Source organism: Phyllostomus hastatus, unplaced genomic scaffold (genome assembly GCF_019186645.2).
Source record: "Phyllostomus hastatus isolate PE091 unplaced genomic scaffold, TTU_PhHast_1.1 phas_scaffold_78, whole genome shotgun sequence".
Classification (NCBI taxonomy): domain Eukaryota; kingdom Metazoa; phylum Chordata; class Mammalia; order Chiroptera; family Phyllostomidae; genus Phyllostomus; species Phyllostomus hastatus.
Genome location: NW_025334041.1, coordinates 115,777,517 through 115,801,636, shown reverse-complemented (window position 1 = coordinate 115,801,636; position 24,120 = coordinate 115,777,517). Strand labels below are relative to the sequence as shown.

General features: G+C 35.5%; 1 protein-coding gene and 1 pseudogene across 8 annotated transcripts in view; one reads left to right on the top strand and one right to left on the bottom strand.

Moving 5' to 3' along the window:
* The window catches only part of BIRC6 (baculoviral IAP repeat containing 6), a 199,318-nt gene that overhangs the window by 60,578 nt on the left and 114,620 nt on the right, over window positions 1-24,120 (top strand). For 4 of the 8 annotated variants that reach the window (XM_045827788.1, XM_045827784.1, XM_045827787.1 and 1 more), the window contains exons 12-23: window positions 2,042-2,267; window positions 5,152-5,312; window positions 6,375-6,506; window positions 6,988-7,119; window positions 8,604-8,782; window positions 9,766-9,899; window positions 10,416-10,577; window positions 10,664-10,795; window positions 11,377-11,474; window positions 12,940-13,087; window positions 13,907-14,040; window positions 18,955-19,101. In XM_045827788.1, the coding sequence (XP_045683744.1) occupies window positions 2,042-2,267; window positions 5,152-5,312; window positions 6,375-6,506; window positions 6,988-7,119; window positions 8,604-8,782; window positions 9,766-9,899; window positions 10,416-10,577; window positions 10,664-10,795; window positions 11,377-11,474; window positions 12,940-13,087; window positions 13,907-14,040; window positions 18,955-19,101 (1,785 nt within the window). The remainder of the gene's footprint in view (window positions 1-2,041; window positions 2,268-5,151; window positions 5,313-6,374; window positions 6,507-6,987; window positions 7,120-8,603; window positions 8,783-9,765; window positions 9,900-10,415; window positions 10,578-10,663; window positions 10,796-11,376; window positions 11,475-12,939; window positions 13,088-13,906; window positions 14,041-18,954; window positions 19,102-24,120) is intronic. The other 4 variants (XM_045827789.1, XM_045827783.1, XM_045827786.1 and 1 more) reach the window with 3 other exon arrangements.
* On the bottom strand, window positions 2,701-3,422 carry LOC123812137 (annotated as a pseudogene).

Below are 24,120 nucleotides of genomic sequence, written 5' to 3'. Positions count from 1 at the left end.
TGCACCACATGATGACATTTGTCCAATGATGGACCGCATATATGATGGTGGTCCCATGTGATTTTAATGGAGCTGAACAATTCCTCCTGCCCAGTGACTTCTTGGCCATTGTAGCATTATGTTATGACACACTGCTCAGGTGTTTGTGATGATGCTAGTGTAAGCAAACCAACTGTCTTGCCAGTCATGTACAAGGGGGAACCCCCCAAACAGGATTTATTTATTAAAAATTGTGTATTTATTCTTACATGTTTATTAAACTTCTCTCACCTTCCAAGTACACTCCATATGATGCAAAACACCTATTGAGATGTTTTTTCTACTGCTCAAAACAATTTTTGAACTTGACAATTTTTGTGCCTTTTTGTGCTTCTGCCTTTTTTTTTTCCCCTTCCACTTTTTCCACAAGGGCAAAATGTTTCCCTTTGAGGAAGACTTTTTTCATTCAGGGAAACAAAAGGTGTCACTCGGGGTGAGATCAGGTGAATAGGTTGGATGGGACACAAGAGTCATGCAGTTTTTGGTCTAAAACTGCTGAACACTCAGTGCAGTGTGTGGGCAGGTGTGCTCATAAACCACCCATCGTGAAAAGAGTAAATGTGTTGAACGTGTCTTCAGTGAATAAATTCACTGAAGTCAAACGCAACCTTTCACATCCATGCTAGCTGGTGCACTGATACAGATGGGTTCCTAGAACACTGACCTAATAGGGGAAGCTTGTACTACCAGGGGACTGCCTTCCAGAAGATAATTCCGGTTTTTGGAGGGGTCCCCCCTTGTGTAGGGTAGCACGTACTGTTTCGTCCACTGCGTAATACTTGATAAAAATAGTAAATCACTATGATACAGGTTTGTGCATTTACTATACTATACTTTTAATTATTATTTTAGAGTGTTGTCTTTCTACTTATAAAAAAAGTTTGCCAGGTAATAGTATTCTGTGTAACACTGGCAGTAGCCTTATATGTGCTATTTGCTGTGTTTCCTGAATCCTTTATTTTCTCTTATGCTCCATTCAATCTTCTTGTGCACAGTAACATACTATACATATAGTCTTGCACCCAGGAGCAGATGGTATAGATGGTATAACCTAGGCGTGTAGTAGGCTGTACCATCTAGGTTTGTGTGAGTGCACTCTGTGATGATAAAATCACCTAAGGATGCATTTCTCAGAATGTATCCCATTGTTAAATGGTGCATGACTGTAATGTAAGGAAGGGACATTGATGTACTGATAATATGAAGGGGGACTCAAAAAAAACCCCAGCATTTATTTATGAAAAATTGTATATTCTTACATGTTTAAACAATTGAATACAGTTTCAGTCAATTTACTCTAAGCTTTGAGAAAAAATGTAGTGTGAAGTACACTTGTAATAATTTTCTGGAACTTGGTGTAAATTTTTTTGTGAAAGTATTCTAAACCTATCAAATTTTGTATTTTAGTCGTCTTTTTAACCTTTTGTTAATTGAAACAAGAATAACAGCCATTCAGCTTTGTGTTATATTAGACACTTCACAAATGTGAATGCATATATTTAATTAAAAAAACAATTTTTCTGAAGCTAGTTATTACTCTTATAATGGTGGTATGTATATATGATATTTTTAACTACCACAAAAGTAGAAAAAAATAGTATTCAAAAGGACAGATGTTACATGCTTGCTGATGTTTAGCATTTTTTATAAATAAGAAAATCTAAAAAATTAATATTGATCTGATGGAAGTTGGGTTTGCATTCCACACCATTACTTTTGTTGCCCTTACTAATTTAGGGCTACAGTTCAGGCAGGACTCCTCTAACAGGTGGAGTTTATGGATCTCCAGTAATGAGTAGCCTTCCGTAATTTAAAATATTCAAGATGGAGTTTTCTTATGCCTGTTGTGAAATCACTGCTAGTTACTTTAGTTGCATGTATCTGAGTCCACCTTATTAACTTTCAGAATATTTGGTAAGTGTTGCAATTGAATAGAAAGAAACATGAATTAACACTACTTTTTAAAAAACTTATTTCAAATTTTGCATTCACTGTTATTAAGGAGTTGATTTGTTGGTGGACCAGCCTTTCACCCTTGACATCTTGACGTCTTTAGTGGAGCTAACCCGCTTTGAGACTTTGACTCCACGGTTTTCAGCCACTGTCCCTCCATGCTGGGTAGAAGTTCAACAAGAACAGCAGCAAAGGAGGCATCCTCAGCACTTGCATCAGCAACACCACGGTGATGCTGCTCAGCATACTAGAACTTGGAAACTACAGACTGACAGGTAAAACAGTTTTCCAGGTTGAGTCCATATTGTATGATTTGTTAGAGGCAACACAGAATTCTCAGATATATTAGTATTTTTCTTTTTATATTAATAGCTTTTGTTTTGTCACCTGAATTTTGGAAATTGTTATATTCTTACTTGTAGGATAAAATAGACTCAATCCACAGATTCATTTAACAGACATACTAACATTTTACACATTTAATGTGAATTTTGAAAATATACAAATAGAAAGAAGTCCACTTTCTTTATGTTGTACAAAAATGTGTCAGTAGAAACAAAAGCAAATTAAACATCACATTCGTTTACACCAGTCTGTAGTTTTTCATATTAACTGTATTGAAACAATTGAAAGCAGGTGCCATTTTAGGAATTGGGAAAGAAAGAAAACCAAAAAACCCTGTTCTGCCACGTTTCTCCTGCACTGTGTTCACTGTGTGCATGGAGGCGCTTTCCTCCTCCACCGTGGGGACTGCAGTTCCGGGTAAGACGGAGCCTGCTCAGGAGCCGAGGGAGGCGAAATAGAACTGGCAGGTCTGCACCATGCTGCATTGCCAGACAATTCAAACAGTGGTTTGGCAGCCAGCTTGTCATCTTTAGGGAAAGCAAGGTTTTCTCTTGAATTTGAAACGAAATAAATTTCTGTTCCTTTGGTTTTGTAATGTGTGCAGGAGTGTATAAATACTGAGGAGATTCAAAATTTGGTCTGTACCAGTTACCAGTGCAGTCATGAAGGACCCAGTCTTGAGAACTCTATCTTGATGACTTAGTATCTCTGTCATTAAGGGTTTTAGTCCTTCAACTTGACCTTCTCATGGGTTATCTTCTTGTGGGTTATCTTCTCATCGGTTAAGCTCACCACCAGGCAGACTTTGAAGAAAGTCGTTCCCAGCTGTAACAGGGACACATGGGGTAGCCGGTGCTCATGTACAATCAGAACCCCTTCTACAGTCCTCCTCATTCCAGTTTTACCACATTTCTCCGTCATGTGTAGAAATCTGGCTGCAACAGAGCTGTCCTTTTCATACCGAAGGTGTGAAAAGCTGCCCTTTGTACCGAAGGTGTGATTGATAATAGATTGCAGGTAGATCATGTGCTCCAAGGTGAGGGCTTGGTCTGCTGGATGTATGTGTTGCCAGAAAGGTTGGTTCCCCCTCCTCACTTCTCCTGCCCTGGGGCCAGCTGGCCTGGGAGCAGATTGGTGGTACCAAGGACATGCTGGTGAGCACTGGTAGTGAGTGGGAAGGTGGAGGTTCTGAGACTTTCCTGGCATGGGCAGCGATTATCTGCATCTCACTAAGCAGCCGCTGACTGCCATTAACATGAGAGCTGAGAGCGCAAGAGAATGTAACAGGTATTCAAATACTCATTTTGTGCAGGCACTTTAGTAGGCTCTGACAGTACAACTCTGATGAAATTTACGTTGTAGTGGGGGTAGACAGATAGTAAGTGGATAGCTACTGCACCATATTGTCGTAGAAGCTGTTGACATGTATTAAAACAGTATGGTTAAAGAGTTGTTGGGTGTGTACCTATGTGTGAGAATGAGCTAGGAATGTGTGTGATATATTTTTTTAAGATTTTATTTATTTATTTTTAGAGAGGAAAGGGAGGGAGAAAGAGAGAGAGAAAAAAACATCAATGTGTGGTTGCTGGGGGCCGTGGCCTGCAAGCCAGGCATGTGCCCTGACTGGGAATTGAACCTGCGATGCTTTGGTTCGCAGCCCGCGCTCAATCCACTGAGCTACGCAGCCAGGGCTCTGTGTATGATATTTTTAATATAAGGGGCCTAGGAAAGGCTTCCATGAGAACGTGAATGTGGAGGCAATAGCAAGTGCAAAGATTCTGAAGAGTATGTTTTGTGAACTCCAGGAAGAGCAAGATGACCGTTTTGTTGGAATGCAGTGAATGTAGGGAGGAGTGGTAGGATATGAGGCCTAAAAACGTAGCTAGTAATCAGATCATGAATGTCGCTTTAGGCCACAGTGAGACTTTTATGCTGGGTGAGAGGGTTTTGAGTACAGGGGTGATGTGATAAAATTTGTATATTAGAAGGATCTGGTAAGACTGCTTTGTTGATGGTGGATTAGGAGTGGTGTGTGCGTGTTAGGGGCAGTGATGGAAGCAAGGGTTCTGGTTTTGGATACTGTTGTGGTAATCTGTGTGAAATGGTGGTGGTAGCCAGGACCGGGGTGACAGTTGATGGAGGCAGTGGGTATAATTTGGATGTGGAAGGAACAGTAAGAAGGAATAGTAAGTGCTGGCATATTGAACATCTGGTGTGAGAGAAGAGCCATGGATGACTTTAAGGTTTCGAATTGAGCTCATTGAAAAGTGGAATTTCTGTTTACTGAGATTAGAGTGGGTAATCACTAAGTTTGGGTGTATGATGAATTTGAATTGTCTGGTAGACATTTGATATGAGTTTGGAATTTAGTGAAGGGGTGTGGTTTGGAGATTTTTTTGGTTTGTTTTTCAGCATATATAGATGTATATAGGATTTAAATTAGAATGGACATGTGTAAGAAATATAATAAGTTCTTATTTTAAATGCAGATTCCTGGGACCCTACTCATAGGTTTAGGGTGGGACTCAGGAATCTACAGATAATTCCCAAACATAATAGTCCACACTGTAAGCAACTAGGGTTTACTGTAATGTGTGGGTCCCAAGGCAGGTGGAATTCCTAAGGTAAGATAACTTACTGCCCTAAGTTCAACCTCTGTGTTGGGAGCTGCATATCTTCTCTCCTGTCATTGAGAAGCATTAAGTTTTTGTTGAAGGCTAAAAATCAGAGTGTGAAAAATGATATCAATGCTAATGTGGTTATGGCTAAAGAAAGATTTTTGCTTTATTTAGCATTTCCTTCCTTATTTGACAGCAACAGCTGGGATGAGCATGTATTTGAATTGGTGCTACCTAAAGCTTGTATGGTTGGACATGTGGACTTCAAATTTGTTTTGAACTCAAACATCACCAATATTCCACAGATACAAGTGACACTGCTGAAAAATAAAGCTCCAGGCTTAGGGAAAGTTAATGGTAAGAATGAATCAAAATTTGTATTTGAAGAATCTTGTACTTGGTTTCTTTAAAAAACTAATTTCAAATTGGCTGTCTAGGTTTGCCTGTGCGCCCTACTGTGTTATCCTTCCCATCCACAGTATTTTCTCACTCTACTTTTGGTGTTTTTATTTCTGTAAGTTAATCCCGGGAACATTTTAGAGCTTTTCAGTAACTCAGTATTGTTCAGAGTTGCATAAACTTAAGTAATTTAATTATGCTTTTTTTGGGAAATGCAGTTAGTTCCATTGTGAATTGGCATCACTCTTGGCTTTACTAGACTTAATGCATTACTCTTCCTAAGAAGAGACACGATTGGGAAAAGAACTTTGTTATGGAGGTCCCATACTCTTGTAAGGTTACTAGGAAATCCAGCCCTCTCATGTAATGCCGAAATATACCCATCTTTATTTATCTTCCTTGCAAGTTCAGAATTTGATATATTGAATTATTAAAGTAGATTGTACACATTTAGCAATTTATTTTGGGAATTAGATGTTACTTCTAAGTGTTTTCTCTTTCATGGAATAATTGAAAAGGCAAGGAATAATTTCAGAGTAAAATGGCTACTTTACCCAGAGGGTTAAAAACATTGAAAGTTGAAAAATTTCTTATTTCAAAAATACGTATGTATGTTTGTCTATGTGTGTGTGTTTGTATGTGTGTGTGCGTGCGTGCATGTTTTTGTTTTTGTGTATCCTTATGGAACATGACAGATTCTGATTTCATTGGATTTAGGACTTAGACATTGGTATTTTAGAAAGTCTGCAGGTGCTTATACTCTGCAGCCTAGGATAAGAACTTTTAGTTCAGTGCCAGCGAATTATTTCTTCAGGCGGATATTTTACTACCATTAAAAAGAGAGATTAGAGTATGAAACAATCATCAGTTGAATCTAGTTTTTCCTGTACTGACAACCATTTTATAGCATCTGTGATGAAAATATAGCAGTTCCCACCTTAACAGAAAATTTTAGAATTTTAGGCACATAAATCATTGATACTAAGTAAAATTAAGTTTACTGATATTTTTATCCTCTAGAAACAGCAGTAGATAGGCAGATCACCTTTCCTTTGTCTCCAGCTCTTAACATCGACGTGGAACAAAACGGGAAGCCGTCCCTGGTTGATCTGAGTGAAGAAACACAGCACATGGATGTGGAGGAGCCACAGTGTGAGTTAAATTGCAGAGTGTTGTCCCTGGCAGTGAAAGGAGTAGTGACCAAATGCATCATGTTGGGCAGAGATTTCCTCATGGCTTGCAAAACTTGATTTTTAAGAACATGATTAAAAAATAACCTGTAGTTCTGCTTTGGCAATGTGCTTTAACTTTCAGCTCATCTGGTGAACATTGCTGCACTAATACTTGCATTCTTGCTTTTCAATATCTTGGGATTTGACATTGTGTCATGGTTTTATTATTATTATTTTTTGAAAATAAAGGTGAATATAAATAAAATGGGAATAGAAAACATCAAATGTCAGATAATTGATTATAGTTCTTTAGCATGATAATGAATTTTTACTTGAACACATTCAAAGTATGGTATTTCATGTGGTGGTGTTACATGTAAATGGGATGGGTGTTTGCTTATTAAATATTACATTTAAAATTATCAACTAATTTAAAAGAAAATGTGTATTTTCCCTTTTAGGTATTAGATTATGTCCATTTTTAGAAGATCATAAGGAAGACATTTTGTGTGGGCCGGTATGGCTTGCGAGTGGCCTTGATCTATCAGGGCATGCTGGGATGCTGACATTGACAAGTCCCAAACTTGTTAAAGGTAAAGTGACATATTTTACCAAAGCAGAATAAATAATGCTACAATTATAAAAATAGATGAAAAGAAACTGATCTTAAAAAAGTAAGATACTGTTTGGGATTTTCATTAGTAATTCCATGAGTTTCCTGGTAGCTAAGGTCATTTCCTCTCTTAAATGATTGTACTTTTATGTGAAATTTCTAATTCTACTTTCTTTGTCATGGAGGTTTTGGTGCTTTTTGAAAAAGTGTAAAGTGAACACTGGGTGACCCAGTGTGACATGACAAAGTTCTTCCAGTTAACCAGATACCATGTTCTGTTCTGGCATGTTTGCCTTTCCCATCAGTGGCAAAATCGAGGATTAGGCAATTACATGACACATATTTTAAAAGACTGATTTTAAAGTGTTGATTTTCCTGGAACGTACGGAGAGTGATTATTTTTCTCATCACATTCCTCCCCGCCCCCCAAATCTTTGGAGAAAATGAGTGCTAAATTTTTATGGGACAATAAAAGGATGATATGTGTCAAAAAATTTGGATAAAGAAGATTGAGAGGGTGAATCTTGTCAGAATAACATAGTAATAAGAAGAGGGTCGTAGTGCAGTGCTTGCGCAGTAGGCATGCAGATCAGTGAAAACAACAAAGGTAGCTTTTGTAATCCCAGGAATATTTTTTTTTAGTTTTTATTTATTTATTTTTAGAGAAAGGGGAAGAGGGGAAGAAAGAAAGGGAAACATTGATTTGCTTCCCATATGTGCCCCAACTGGGGACCGAACCACAACCCAGGCACGTGCCCTGACCAGGAGTCGAATGGGCGACATTTTGCTTTGCGGGACGATGCCCAACCAACTGTAATCACAGGAAGATTTAATACCTGTTGATGCAGCGTTAGGCTGATGGTTTCCTGGTGTATTAATTTGATCCATGCACGGTTATAAGTGTTTCCGTTACCTTTGAGTTAGGTACTATTCTTCTCATTTTCCATTTGAAGGAACTGAACCACAGAAAGGTTAATTTGTTACATGTCTTGTAAATGGTAGAGTCATTATTCAAACCCAGGTAGTGGCTCCAGAGCCTTTGCTTTTTCAACTGTTAATACTATAGTGATTCTTTGTATGTGTACGTGGATACAGAAAAAGACTGGGTGGATACATGTATACATGGTGCCTTAAATGAAAGTTTTTTCTTTGTGTTTTTCTGTGGTTCACAATAAGATTTATATTATTAAGATGAGTACCTTTGTTGGAGGAAACATGCTAAATGTTTATAACGGTCAAGATTTTCTCTGATGCTATTCATGTGACTCCTATGCTTTTTGTTTTTTTGCTACCAACATATGAAGGTACTCAACTATATTATTCTCAAAAAGTATTATTTGAAAAAATTCTAAACAGGTGTGCTTTTCTTTTTGTTGAGTTCTTTAACTTGCTCTGTAAAAATGAGAAAACAGGTTGCTCTTTTGGTGATTCACTTATTTATCCCATTCTACGTTGCTCTCCTAGGTATGGCAGGAGGAAAATACCGTTCGTTTTTGATCCATGTCAAGGCAGTGAATGAAAGGGGAACAGATGAGATCTGCAACGGTGGCATGCGCCCTGTAGTAAGACTTCCATCCCTGAAGCACCAGAGTAACAAGGGTTACTCACTTGCTTCACTCTTGGCAAAAGTTGCAGCAGGCAAGGTATGAAACAGTGTTATTTTGAAGTATAACAGTTCTATTTTAAACATTGTAGATGAGATTTGACACACTGTTGAATGAAGTGTGACCTTTTTTTTTTTTTCAGTGGACAGTTGGTTTCTTTGTATTTTTTCTTTATAGTGACTTAAAAAATATCCAAAAGAAAATATTTTGAATTAACTTTAAACAAACTATGTAACATAAGGTAAATTCATTAGGGAATAATTGTTAGCAAGTTTTTCCCTTTATAATTATTTTAGGTCATAATACTTTTTTCTTAGGTGTTAGGGTTTGTGTTTGTGCTTGTTACTGGCAACTCACCACTTTTTGGGGGGTAAACATTTGGGAGTATGCAGGAAGAGGAGATGGGAAGTGATTTGGAGATAAATCATAATTTTCATGGTTGATTTTCTGCGGCTAGCTTGTACCATGCAGTCTCTGTCTGCATCATTGTCTGGTGTTGAATTTTCCTGAGGTCTGGAGGTTTTGTTTGTCTGTCATCATTATTCATAGGCAACAATAGCAGTATCAGTAATACCAATCATCTTATATTAACACAAGTCTTCTCATTTTTCAAGGGCTTCTGTGTACTTTATCTGATTTCTGAATTATCAAAATAACTGAGAGAGGCAGAGCAGGTGCTACTGTTATCTCCATTTTTTATGTAGAAAGTGAGTACACTTTAGAGATTGGGAAGCTGGCATATGTCATAGCTCCTGTGTGCTGTAGCTGGGACTTGGACTCAGGACATTGGATTTGTAGTCTTCAGTGGTTGAGTTATTAACTTTAATAATTGTGGGTTTTTTCTTCTATTATAATTCTGGGGGAAATTTACAGTCATTTACTGAGTGTAAGGTGACAGCTATCATTTTAAAGTGAGATGTATGTCTTAATATTCATAATTTTTGTCCTTTATTTGAAAATTTTAATAGTAAACACTTTTCGGTATCATTTGTTTATTCAATTATTTATTTTTGTATATTTAGGAGAAATCATCAAATGTGAAGAATGAAAATGCAAGTGGCGCCCGTAAATCTGAAAACCTCCGGGGCTGTGACTTACTTCAGGAAGTCTCAGTCACAATTCGGAGATTCAAGAAAACTTCCATTTCTAAGGAAAGGTACCCTCATTTCCTTCTCCTGTTATTCTTACAGTAGTAAAAGTACATAGAAAGGAAGAATTGAAATAAACATACCCAACACACAATATTACCTTAACTTTTACTAGAATTTTTTTTAATTTCTGTTTCTCTTATTAAGAATTTGTCATCTCACTGAGTTCTGTGAGAGATGAATTGTCTTTTTACTTCATTGGTTTAACCCTGGTGCATGTGCACTACTGGGCATATGCCGGGAATGCAATATTTGTAGCATGAGGAAAGAAATACAGTAATTTGAAGTTTTACTTACTCTTGGTCAGCATATGATACATTATTAAAACTTCATTTCTTTTAAAACTTTATACAAGCCAAATACTGCATATGTACTATTTTAAGTCTTTTAATACCATAACATGAAATTCAGAGACCAATATTTCATTACAATATTTAATTTTCAAAAATTCTTAAAAAAATTGTAATCCTCATGAAGTCTGTTTCATTTTGGTTGTTAATGTACTTATATTTTCTATTTTGTAGAGTGCAACGATGTGCCATGTTACAGTTTTCAGAATTCCATGAGAAGCTTCTTAACACCCTTTGTAGGAAAGCAGATGACGGCCAGATCACAGAGCATGCCCAGAGCCTTGTATTGGATACTCTTTGTTGGTTAGCAGGAGTACATTCCAATGGACCTGGAAGGTTGATACTTAAGATTTTACTTACCACTGATGATTGCCCTTTGGATGTTATGACTGGAAGTTCAAATATCTGCTTTTGTTTTGCAGCTCGAAGGAAGGGAATGAGAGCCTGCTTTCAAAAACACGAAAATGTCTTTCCGATATTGTACGTGTTTGCTTCTTTGAGGCAGGACGAAGCATAGCCCATAAGTGTGCCCGATTTCTAGCCTTGTGCATTAGGTTGGTGTTTTTTTAATTTGGAACTATACTGTGTAGGCTTTTGAGATTCTAAGTAAGGATTTTGGGTTCTTAGGGGTAAATGTCATGTTAAATAAATCTATTACTAAATAGGCTTCTCTGTCTATTAAAAGCAGTTGAGGGAATATGGAAGGGGAACTCTTTTTCCAGCTCCACTCCTTTTCTTTCTAGTTGTCTTTGGATCCTTCACCTGAGGCCTTGTTCTGTGTTATGTGACAGTCTTACCAGGCTTATTTATAATATTGGCCAAGTCACTTTCTCTACACCTTGAGACTCAAACTATCTATGAAGTTTTTAAAAGCTAACAGTCAGTATTGACTGTATCTGCTTGTCTGCCCCTTTTGGTAAAAAGAATGGTTTAATACATAAGAAAACGTTTGTAAAGACCCTTGGTATAATTAGTTTCTACTGTCTTTTTGCATGTCTATAGGGCTTTAAGGAAGAATTTTCTTGAGACCAGTAGTAATACATTTTGAAGATTTTTAAAATAACTGCATCATGTGTTGGTTGAATTTGGACCTTGATTATCAATGTATTTAAATTTCCTTTAAAAAATTTTTCAGTAATGGCAGATGTGACCCATGCCAGCCAGGATTTGGATCTGTCCTATTGAAGGCTTTACTTGACAATATGTCATTTTTACCTGCAGCTGCAACTGGTGGTATGTGAAATTAGTTTACTCACTAATAACTGTAGTCCTAGAAATGTTTCACAGTGTATCTAGGATTATTTAGTAACTTTTTCCTCTGTTAGTCCCCATTTTTTCTGCAGCTTACCTTTTTTAAGGGATTGCATTTTGATTGGGTAGGGAGGTACTCTGTTCAGTTTATTGCTAGGAAAAAGTGAGAGAGTTAAGTATGATTGCCAACTCATCTTAATTTATATATTTTCTGTATTTCATTAAAATTATTGTGTTGTTTGGCTGTTTAATGACTATAGATCAGGTATCACAAACTGAAATGCCAGCAATGACCAGAGAGATGACATAAAGAAGTAAAATGGTCCATATATGTAGTGTGTGTGTGATTGGCGGGGACTATGGCCAGCTGGAATTCTCTCAGAGTGGCCAGTGTTTTTTTCCAGCACCCGGAGAGTGTGGAAATGTCAGTCAAGAATGAACGTAGTTATCAAGTAGGAATTGAGAAAGCAATCTTTTAACGTACTGTGTGTGTGTGTGTGTGTGTGTGTGTGTGTGTGTGTGTGTGTGTGTTAGTGAAGATTTAAAAAATGTCTTTTGCTGTTTCACGTTGTTACTGTGAAGGGATACTGATTTGCTCTTTTAAACCTAAAACTATCTTTTTTGTGGACATTTCTCACTGTCTTGTTTTATATATAACCAACCCATTCAACCTGGGAAAAATACATTTCACAAGGGTTTGATCTTTTCAGTATACTAGAAAAAAGCTTTCTCAAAGTTGGTAAATGGGTATTTTATCAATATGTTAATTTAGATGAAGAGCCTGTTTTATATTTACCTTGAACATACAGTGGATAAAACTCTTCACTCTATGTTATACAGAATAGGATGTTTTGGACTTGGTTCACCATTTTAATAGTCTTCTGTGTTTAAAATGGTTTGTTGACAATAGTCTTAGAGGTAAGATGCTTAAATTTTGGTGTGTACTCTTTTATCTCAAGTTTTATAAAAGTCTTAAAATACATCGTCATGATCATCTGTTAAGCCTTGTTGCTCTGCATGTAACTGGCATTATAAAATATATTCCATTCACTTGCTAAGGTGTGTTATTTGTAGTTCTGCCACTGCCATCCATTGTTTCTGCAAATTTTAGTGCAGAGAAACTGTTTCAGAATATCCATGGCTTGGAGGCCCTGCAGTCTTCCTAATATTCTAACCATTCTATAATGTCCCTTAAGGTCATCTCAGGTCATTGAAAACCTAAAGGACTAGGCAGCCTGATACACTTCTCAGAGCATGTGTTTGGAACTCTTTGTTAGTGTCGTGTTGTCTTAGAGTCATCTAAGCAAGTTGGTTCTTCTTCGTAATTGCAAGTTGTAAGAACGTCTTTTTTAGGAGAAGGGGACCCACTAATAAATACATAATCTGAAGTTTTCTTTGTTAGAAAAAAATGAGGAAAACAAACACTGATTTGTGTTGCTGTTTTCAGGCTCTGTCTATTGGTATTTTGTCTTGCTGAACTACGTTAAAGACGAAGATCTGGCTGGGTGTAGCACAGCCTGTGCGTCTTTGCTCACGGCTGTGTCCAGGCAGTTGCAGGACAGGCTGACACCAATGGAGGCTCTACTTCAGACAAGGTATTTTAATATGTGTGATGACTAATGGCCTTTTTGGAAACGATGCCTCCTTTGCACAGTAGTGTTGTATGTATTTGCTTAAAAACTATCTTTCTTACAAAAATATATTTAATTTATGCTTAACCTTTTTCCAAATGATATTAGCCTAAGATTTTCTCCCTCCCTTTTTTTCCTGAAATAATTCCCTAAGAACTGAAGATTGTTATTCATAGGGCTAATTGTATTAAAATACTTGAAAGCTCTATATCTAGCTAATGGAAGTATTATTTAAAGTAATTTGTTTTTCTGTTGTTAAACTTTGTAGGTAGATTTATGTAAGTCACTTATAGCCCATTAACTAGTATTCTTTATCTGTTGGTTATCAAAAAACTTAAAAACTTAAGGATAATGAAATACGAAGTAGAGTTCTTGCCTTATGGTCAGTGTTTGAAGTAGAACATTCTTTTATTAACATAATGGTTTTGTAATCTTTTAAATTGGAGATCTTTATTTTGGTGCGATTTTACTCAAAGTGTTTGTACTTTCTGCTTAGTAACACAGTGACTGAGGTGAGGGAGGGCTGCCTCACATCTCCAACATGCTTCTGTCTGCAGATGAAGATTCGGTCTGGGTTCATTAGCTACCAGCTTATTGGAATCATCATTTGTTGAGTCTATGGACCAAGTCTTTTGAGTATAGGTTTATAGGGAACACAGTTGAGATTCACTGAATTTAATGGGTTAAATCTGGTTAGCATCTCCTCTTAAAAGTAAGTAAATAGATAATTTGTTAATTAGATGGCTGACAGGAAAATTGTTAGGACATTATTTTATTTTTCAGATATGGATTATATAGCTCACCATTTGATCCAGTCCTCTTTGACTTAGAGATGAGTGGCTCTTCTTGTAAAAATGTATACAACAGCAGCATTGGTGTTCAGTCAGATGAAATTGACTTATCGGATGTCCTTTCAGGTAGTAACTTCTTTTATTAAAGAAATTTCTTCTGAATTTCATATTTTGGATTTAAGCTACCATTGACTTAATAGATTGTAGTTACTCTATTTTATCTTTAAAAACTAAAATTTAGAATGTAACATGTGTGAATCATTAAACTGTTTGCCTTTATTTCTTAATCTCCCTCCTTTCTCAAATATCAAGGTTGTTTTTGAAAGAGTTGTGAATTTGTTTTTTGTTTCATTGCATGTCAGTGTAACTTTACTCCTCACAAGAGACTATCTATAATTTGATTATTTGTTGTAATCTTTTAACTTTCATTTGTTGTGCTTTTGCTATTCATAAAATCAAAGCACATATTTCATATTTCAAAAAATAAAATTAATATATATTTATTGTATAATAAGCAAAGATGCAGAAATAAAAATAATTTTCTACATCTACTATTACAGTCTCCTGAGGTAAACTGTATACACCGTTATATGTGTTCTATAAAGCATTACATGTGTTCTTGTATAAATTTCTGAAGAATATGCTTTTAGGATTGAATATATAGCTTTGTATAATCTTTTCAGGTGATCAAATTTGGCATTTATCTCATTCTGTTAGGTAGAACATGGCCATTTTATTGTTTATTTCCTTTTTTTTTGCTGAACTTACTGAAGATGTTGCTAGTAAACCAAAATGTTAGAAAATTTATTTTTAAACATATTAAGGTAACTACCATCTTAAATATAAGTAAGTTTTTGGAATTAGTCTCAGTTCTGGTCATTGTAATGTGAACTAAGAATTGTGAAAAAAGTACAAGAAAAATAAAATATAGAAATAATGAAATCAAATACAAGATTTCTCAACTCCAACCTCTCCACCCTTTTAGGTTACTATTGTAAATAGGATGTCTAGCCATTCAAATTTGTTTGCAATACACATTTGAACAATTTTAATGAAAGAGATCCCATTACACTTACCGGCCTGTTACTTGCTTTTTTAAATGACTTACACTGCCTTGGGTGTATGCCTCTTTTTGATGCTTTGGGCTCTGATTACTTCATGCCAGTCTGCCTCTATCCAAGTGACACATTAATTTATGATTGAAACTTAGAGGATAGGTTAGAACTAGATATATAAATGGCTTCTGTTTACCTGAACAGAGAATGAGAAATCCATCATGGAGAGAGTTTAAGGAAAAGACCATAGAGCTCAGGCCTAGCCAGAGAGTTAAACATGTACGAGTCGCCACACTCAGTATAAAAGACCCAGGAGAAGAGAACTTAGATATCATAATATATCTCCATATGAATGTCTCATCATCTTATTCCTCACCATTAGTTCTGCAGTGTTCCTTTTCTTAGCTAATGGCATCAATGGCACAGAACAGATCTGAATGTCATCCTTGATACCTCTGTCTTTCTCATCCCCCACATTGAGGCTGTCACCAGGTCCTGTCTGTTTTTCCATCAGGGTATAATTCACATCTGCCTACTCTCTTACCTCCAGTGATCACGGGAAGACAGATCAAGCCATAGCTGTTATCTTGAACCTGGGGTACAGTCATAGTTTTCTGATTGGTCTTTCTGTATCTGTTCTTGCCTCACTTCAGTACATTCTCCATATCTCAATGAGTATGATTATTTTTTGATGCACACCTGATCACTTTACCTCTCTACTTAAAATATTTTTCATGTCTTCCCATTACTCTGTAGTGCAAAGTCTTGTGTGATCTGGCTCTCTCCCCCTTGCCACTGTGATCCATTAACCTCCTCAAGGTTCTTGGTATTCTTTCATGGAGTCTGTGGGTCACCTGTTTTCGTGATAGAACGATGTTACTGCTTTTTTCACTCCATTGACATTTGTGCTAATTATGCAAAAGCATGATGTTCTTCACTAGGTGCTTGCTATAAAACATATGCCAGTTTCTAGACACAGTTATCAGTGTGGTGACTACCAGAGGGAAAGGCGAGTGGGAAGAGGTAGAAGAAGGTATACTAGGGATAAATGGTGCTGGAAGGAGACCTGACTTGGGGTGTTGAACACGCAATGCAATATACAGGTGATATATTATAGAGTTGTACATCCAAAACCTATATAATTTTATTAACCAATGCCACCCCAATAAATTCAATGAGGAAGTAAAAAAAATATTATGCCAGTTTCACTTTTACTTATAAATGTCTTTGATGAAGCAGTAAAAATTGTTAATTTTATTTAATTTTGAACCCATGAGTACTCATCTTTTAACTATTTCACGGTGAGGTGGAAAGTGTGCATGAAGCACTTCTGCTGCACACTGGAGAACCTTGGCTGTTGCAAGGAAACACACTGATGTAGCTGTTTGAGTTACAAGCTGAGCTAATTTTTCTATCATGGAGTACCATTTTAATTTGTAAAATATGTTTATTCAGACTTGGTTATTTGGCAGGTATTTCCCCACAGATTTATAGAAAAAGCCTATCACTATCCATCCAAATGATAGTAATTGTGGCCAGTGTGAAAAGTAGAGCCTTTAGCTCTGGCCTGGTGGCTTATTTGGTTAGAGCTTCGTTTGTTGAAGGTTTGATCCCTGTTTGGGGGTGCATGTGCATATGGGAGGCAGCTGATTGGTGTTTCTCATATCTATGTATCTATTTCTCTCTCTCTCTTTCTCCCCCCCTTTCTCCCTCTATCTCTCTCTCTCCCCTCCTCCCTTGCCTTTTCCCTCTCAGCTCTCCTTCTCCCCCTTCTCCTCCTTCCTGTCTAAAACATTAGTGAACATGTCCTCAGGTGAGGCTTTTTTTTTTTTTAAAGAGCTTTTAAGCAGAATTAGAATTTTGGAAAATGTGTCTCCTTCACAGTGAACTTTCCCAACATATAAAGCCTTTTATTCTGATGGGTTATGATGATTAGTGAGTGTCATTTTTTGGTATTATATAATCAAAATCTGATAACATCTGGAAGATCTGTATATAGTGGTGAACCAGTATTTTCCAAGTAATGGGTGAAAGATTATTTAAAAGTATAGGATAGGCCAATTCATCTTAGTGCAGTAGAGCTTGAGAAGTTCGCTGATCATATATCAGTATCACTTGGCAACTAATCTTTTTAAAACCTACTACTTCTCAAGTTTTTTAATATATAAGGCTGTTTATTAAAATCTCCTTCCTTTTTCAACTACACATTGTGTTAGGTTGGATTTTCTTTGTACACTTCTACAAAAACAACATACCGCAACACATTGAATGCAGAGGCAGGAAAATCCAGCTACCCTCTAATAAGTCAGATTTGAAAAAGATTTATAAAATGTAAAACATTGTCACTCTTCCTATTAAGTTATTTTCGTTTTAGTAGACAGTTATTTTTCATCAAAGCATGCTATTTTTATATCTATTGAGTTTATTACTGTTAAATGAATTAGTATTTTCAAATTTCTGTTATAAGTATCAATATAGTATATACAAACAACATGAAAGCTATTTAGGATTCTTATTTTTTTTTTAAAGAATTTATTTAATTTTTAGAGAGAGGGTAAGGGAAGGAGAGGGAGCAAAACATCAATGTGTGGTTGCTTCTCACGCGCCCTCTGCTGGGGACCTGGCTTGCGTCCCAGGTGTGTGCCCTGACTGGGAATTGAACTGGCGACCTTTTGGCTTGTATGCCAGCACTTAATCCACTGAGCCACGCCAGCCAGGGCAGAATTCTTAATTATTTTAAAGATATTGAAAAATAATGTTAGTACTGAAAAATATTCCTCCAGCCACATTGTTCCTGCAGTGCCATGTTCCTTCCTAGTGGTGGGATTTCAGCATGTTGTTTCTTCTGCCTGGTTTTCCCGCCTCAGTGGAATACATATGGAAAAATCTCTCCTTTCCCCACTGGTCTCATCACCTCATCGTGGGAGTATTTTACTATTCCTTGACCTAGACTGCTTTCCCTTTAATAGTCCTTTGAATATCTCTTGAGTAAAACAGAACACTTTAAAAAAGAAAGTTCAGTAGTGTAACTAGTTTAATGCTTACTAACCTCTAGCATAGAATATGTTTTTCATGAGGACTGAGACCTGTCCTTTTAACTCTTGCATGTCACACATTTTATATTAAGTGGTCATTAAATAATTTAACACGTGTCAAGCCCTATGCTGGGTGTCAATGAGAGATTGGAAGACAGGGTTATGGCAGTTTAATCATACTTTTAATTTAATCCTTCAGTTGTTGATAACAATTTTTCTGGCTCCTTATTTTCATCTTGAGCTTCTGTTTTACTTTGGCTGTTAATTCTGTTTAAAGTAGTGCCAACTCCAGAAAATTGGCAAGTACTAAAAATAACTGCCCCCCCATACCACATATACACTTAATTCTTTTGTGTTTGCCCATCCAGTTTTGCTGTGGTTTTACTGCTGAGCTCTTATTGTTCACATAGTTGTGACCATGTTGACTTTTTTTTTTACTGTTATATATTCTAACAGACTATTTGTATGATTATCAAGTAGTATGCTCATTCTGTACAAATTTGACAATCTACAAAATACAAAAGACATTTACAGATAAATCTTGTTTATACTTTGGAGTATTTCTTTAGTTTTTATTTAGTGTCACATGTATACAATTGATGTTGTAGAATATATTCTGACTTGATGTATACTTAACAGATTGGGCAATAGCTGTTGTAAGCAGATGGTTTATTATTTTTTCCTTATTTAAAATCTGAATCACTTGTTACTGTTCCTTGTTAATGAGAATGGCCACTGAGTTGTTTTTATGCAAGTCTATTTTTGTAGCAGGGAAACCAATGTCTCCTATTTGTGAGTTTTCTGAGTCGTGTGCCCATTGTTTAAGCACTGGGTGATAGTTATGCTTTTGTTTATACATTTTCTCTACTTAAAACTGGAGTAGCGCTGTAATTCTCAATATGCCTGCTGCCACTTCAAGTCTTATAAAACTTGTCTCTTTTCTCTGTCAGGCAATGGAAAGGTCAGTAGCTGCACAGCTGCTGAGGGTAGCTTCACGTCTCTCACTGGACTTCTCGAAGTTGAACCCCTGCACTTCACTTGTGTGTCAACGAGTGATGGGACCAGAATAGAAAGGGATGATGCAAGTACGTTTACTGGTATATACCTCTTTTTATTATATACATTCTTTTATTGTACAAGTCTTTTTATTACGTAAGTATTCACACACCTGTCTGTAGTACAGTATATGTAAGTTCCTTTACTGTCATGATAAGTATACACCTATTGATAGGACGGGCATTTGGGGGGAAAATCCCAAGTAGTTTTATATTCTTAAGTCTATTCATAGGATCTTTTCTTACTGTCTAGTACACTATTTTAAATCTTTTTGTTTTTATGTGTAGGCATTTTTAGAAGCCTTTTAATTGGAAAAATATTAAACATAATGGAAGTAGAGATAAGAGGAAGAAGAGTCCAATAATCTGTGTTTCCTAGACCCAGCTTCAGTAACACCAGTTGATGGCCAGTCTTGTGTGTGCCATACTGTTCTCTTTCTTTCAGCTGGAGTTCAGAGTATATTTGGCACAGTTTCTTTGAGAAGGGTGAGATGAATAAAGAGGGTATCCTCTTTTTTCAGCTAGTTTAAAGCAACTTCAGATTTATGAACCAGTACTTGAGTGTGTTGAATAAGTCATATTGTTGATGTTTTAAATGATTAATTAATAGAAAGTTCATTTTGTATGTTTGTCTTTTATTTTCTCCAACACTTAAACAGAGGTAAAAGACAGTTTGCATAAGAAATCATGAAAAAGGTAAACTTGTCCTTAGCTTCGGAATTTTAACCAGAACTTAATAGTTCTTTATTTGAGTGCCTTTTTATTCAGAATCAACATATTTTCCAATGGTGGAAATAACCACTTAGTGAAATTCATGGCTTACGTAGTTATGATGACTGTTTCAATTTAAATTAAATTATAATGTTTCTTTTGCATGGAGATGCCAGAAGGGTTAAACTTCATTTGTTTTTGTTTTTGTTTTTGACTATTAGAGTCATTTTGGAAACTTACATGTTTATACTGGAACAGACATGCCCTGACAAGAAACTGAACTTTTAGAGATTCTTTAGTTATAAATTAGACTCTCTCTTGGGACTATTATAAAGTTAAATATCCAAGATTTTTGTTTAAAAAAATTATGTGTTTGAATAAGGAATGGCTTTCAGAAGTTTAAAAAATTAAAACAGATAAAAGAATAGGGTTGAAAAAGAAAAGTGTTCCTTCACATTGCCCACCATTTTCTCTCCTGCAGAGGAAACTATGGAGCCAGTTTTTGTCTTTCTACAGGCAGTCCATGCCTTTCCAAGGAATCACCTCTGTGTTCCATGCAGGTCGAGAATACCACTAGCAGAGGGATTTTTATTAAATGTTAGGGCCGTGTCGTGCTTTCTGTTCAACGTTATGCTGAGGTGCTAGAAGATGACCATGATCTCTCAGCTTCCTGTTTACTTTTTTTTTTTTTTTTTTGAGAAATATGTTGATTGTGAAATATAATGAACATACAGAAAAGTGCAGAAAACAGTTTTATCAGTCTGGCAGTTTATCACAACACATACTGTTCATCTGACCACCAAGTCAAACAGTAATATTTCCAAGACTATAAAGGGTGTCTTTATGCCTCCTTCCACTTTTTGTCTCTCACTCTCTCCAAAAGGTAAACATTGTCCTAACTTTTCCAGTAATCATTTCTTGGTTTTTGTTTGTTTCTTAGTATAACCAGTTAATTTTGCATTCCTCAGCACTGGTTTAGTAGGGTCTGTAAAACAAAATTGAATTTATATGTTCTTCATCGGTCTTCTGTTCATCGTTATGGTTGTAAAATTCACTAATAGCATTGCATATGTGTAGATAGTTGGTCCTTTTCCACTGCTGTTTAAGATTCTATTGTATGAATAAAATAAAATTTATGTATCCACTATTGCTTTGTTTGCTGTTGATCAACATTTGGGTTGTTCCATCGTGGTACTGTTCCTACTAACAGTAGTAACATTCTCTTGGATATGAATGTAAAAGTTGATTTGCTGTTTTATAGGGTTGTCATATATTAAACTTTAGTAAGTAATGTTATAGAAATGTATTTCTTAATTTCCAAATATGTAAGGATTTCTAGTTATCTTGTTATTGATTCCTATTTAAATTGCTGTGGGGTCGAAAGAAATACTCTGGTTATCCATCTTGCAAAATGTATTAGGAATCGTAGAGGGTCAGCTTTTATAAATATTCCATGAATGCTTGACAGTAACGTTTATTTAGCACTTCTTGTACAGTATGTTCTACATATTCATTTGGACAAGTTTGCTAATTGTGTATTCATTACTTTAGCTTTTGTTTTTTTGTTGTTTTTTTAGCTCATAAGATGGGTATTAAAATGTGTCTATTTTTGTTTCATTACTTTTTATTTCATATGGTTTGAAACTATGATACAGATTTAGTATGGTTCTACCTGTGAATTGGATCCTTCATCGTAATGAATTGCCTCTTTATTTCTAATATTGCTCTTTTGATATTTATGTAGTTAGCATCACCTTTATTTTGCATTATTTGTATCATAGGTATTTTTTTTTAACTTTTAATTGTCTTTTTATATTTTAGACATATTTTCAAAAGCAATATATAATTACCTTTTTAAATCCATTCCAATACTTTGTCTTTCAATGGAGATATTTAATTTACATTTAATGTAATTACTGATATATTTATATTTAAATCTGTGTTTTTATATATTGTATTTCTCATCTTGCTAGATGTATCTTTTTCTCTCATTATTTTGGTGGCTACATTTTTATTGGTCTGTTCTGGTTTTTACTATTTTTAGCAGTTGTCCCGGAGATTGTTATATAGACATACAATTGACATCTAGAAGTCTGCTTGTTGTTTTTACCATACAGTGCAAATACTGTACTTGAACATTACTTAAATTTTTCTTACTTGAGGTTATGTTTATTGATTTTTAGAGAGAAGAAGGGAGAGATAGAGAAAGAGTGGAAGGGAGGGACAGAGAGAGAGAGAGAAACGTCAGTGTGCAAGAGAAGCGTCCGTTGGTTGCCTCCTGTATGCTCCCTGACCAGGGATTGAACCTGCACCTGTTTTTTCTAATTTATATGACATTGTGATTTTATACTTTAACTTTAGGTGTATTTTAATTCCCATAATACATTATTATAATTATTGTAGTTTTTTTATATTTGATAACTATTTGGATTTATCTCATAATTCCATTTTCTTGTTTTTGTTTTTGAGCTTTAATCTGGTATGATTTTATGTCTGGAGACTGCCCTGTAAGATATCTTTTTTGTACTTGTCTGTTGATGAAGTGACTTAGTTTTTTTTGGAAAATTTTCAAATATTTTTTTAATAATTAGATGAACAAACCACATAGTCATTATTGAGATTCCAATATTATTGATGTTTCCACACTTCTTTTTTCTTTGCTTAAGCACTTCAAAACAAATACTAGATGTTGTAATACTTTGACTTCTGTATACATAACACATGCATAAGTACCTTGAAAAATACAGATTTCCCTTTAATAACTGATGCCTTTTTATCATTATCATCTAAGTTAACTATATCATGATACATTTATCATATTTAAATGAGTATAATCAGTTCTATGGTATCATCTTTATGTGAATATCACAATAAAATTTATCTTTGATTTAGATTAAGGGATGTTAGTTATTACTTCTTCCAGTGACTTAGAGATCATCTTTTCTTACCTATTACCTTACACTGTTTTTGTTAGATGTCACTTGTTAGTGTTATTATTCCTCTTTTAAGGTAACTGTGAGTACTCAAGCTGTTTATGAGATTCATTCATACTCATTCAGTCTCTCTATCCTGATTGAGATTCATAGGACTTCTTGAATCCTTCCTTGCATCAGCTATAGAAAGAGCTCAGCCACTAGCTGATCAAAAACTGCTTCTGCTCTATTTTTTATCTTTTCGTGTCTACAGTTTCATGTATGTTATACGTCATTACTATAGCTGTTACAATTTTCAGTTTTTGAATCTCTCCTTATACTGTGGATATTATCTTCTAGATTATCTTAGTTGACTAGTTCTCTCTTTGGCTATGTAGTCATTTATGGGGTAAAAAAACCTACCCTTCTTTTACTCTATTGCAGTGTTGCCTGTGTTGAAAGTCTTGTGTCTGCTATCTGTGTAAATCTGCTTTTGTTTCATTGGTTAGTCAGTCTAGCCTTATGACAATACCTCATTGTTAATCACTGTAACTTACTGTTAAGTCTTGAAATTTGATAGTCTAAGTCCTCCTACTTTGTTTTTTTTTTTCTTACATATTTAAAACATTGAATGAAGTTTCACAGTGGTGTGTAGTCATCACCACTGTGTAATTCCAGACCATTTTATCACTGCAAACAAACACCCTATGGTCATTGGTAGTCTCTTCCTATTCCTCTCTCCCCTGTCTCTGGCAGTCACTAATCCATTTTTGTCTCTGCATTTCATCAGCCTGGGACATTTCATGTAAATGTGCAGTCAGACAGTATGTGGCCTCTTCTCTCTGGCTTCTTTAACTTAGTATATTGTTTTTAAGTTTCATCCATTTAGTATATCAGTATATCATTGCTTGTTATGGAAAAATAATATTCTATTGTATGGATATACAACATGAAAAATGGATATTCCACATTTTGTTTACCTACTCAGTAGTTAATAGACATTTGGCTTTTTTTCTGTCTTTGACTATTGAGCAAAATACTCCTGTAACATTTTTTTCTAAGTTTTTGTGTGAAATATGTTTTTAGTTTTCTAGGGTATATATCCAGGAGTGGAATCCATTGGCATTTTTTCCTTAAAGGTAGTCTTTCTTAAAGACTTCTAGGTTTTTTTTGTATTATAATTTTTGCACAGTTTTATTGACATAATTGACATACAACATTGTGTAAGATTAACTTGTATAAAATACTGGTTTGATACATTTACATTGTACTATGTTGTAAGATCATCACCACCATTACATTAGCTAACACCTCCAACCCATCACATAATTATTATTTCCTTTTTGGGGTGAGACTGTTTTAGATGCCCTCTTGGAAGTTTTCAAGTATACAATGTATTAATAGCTGTAAACACTATGCTGTGCCTTTTTCTATATCT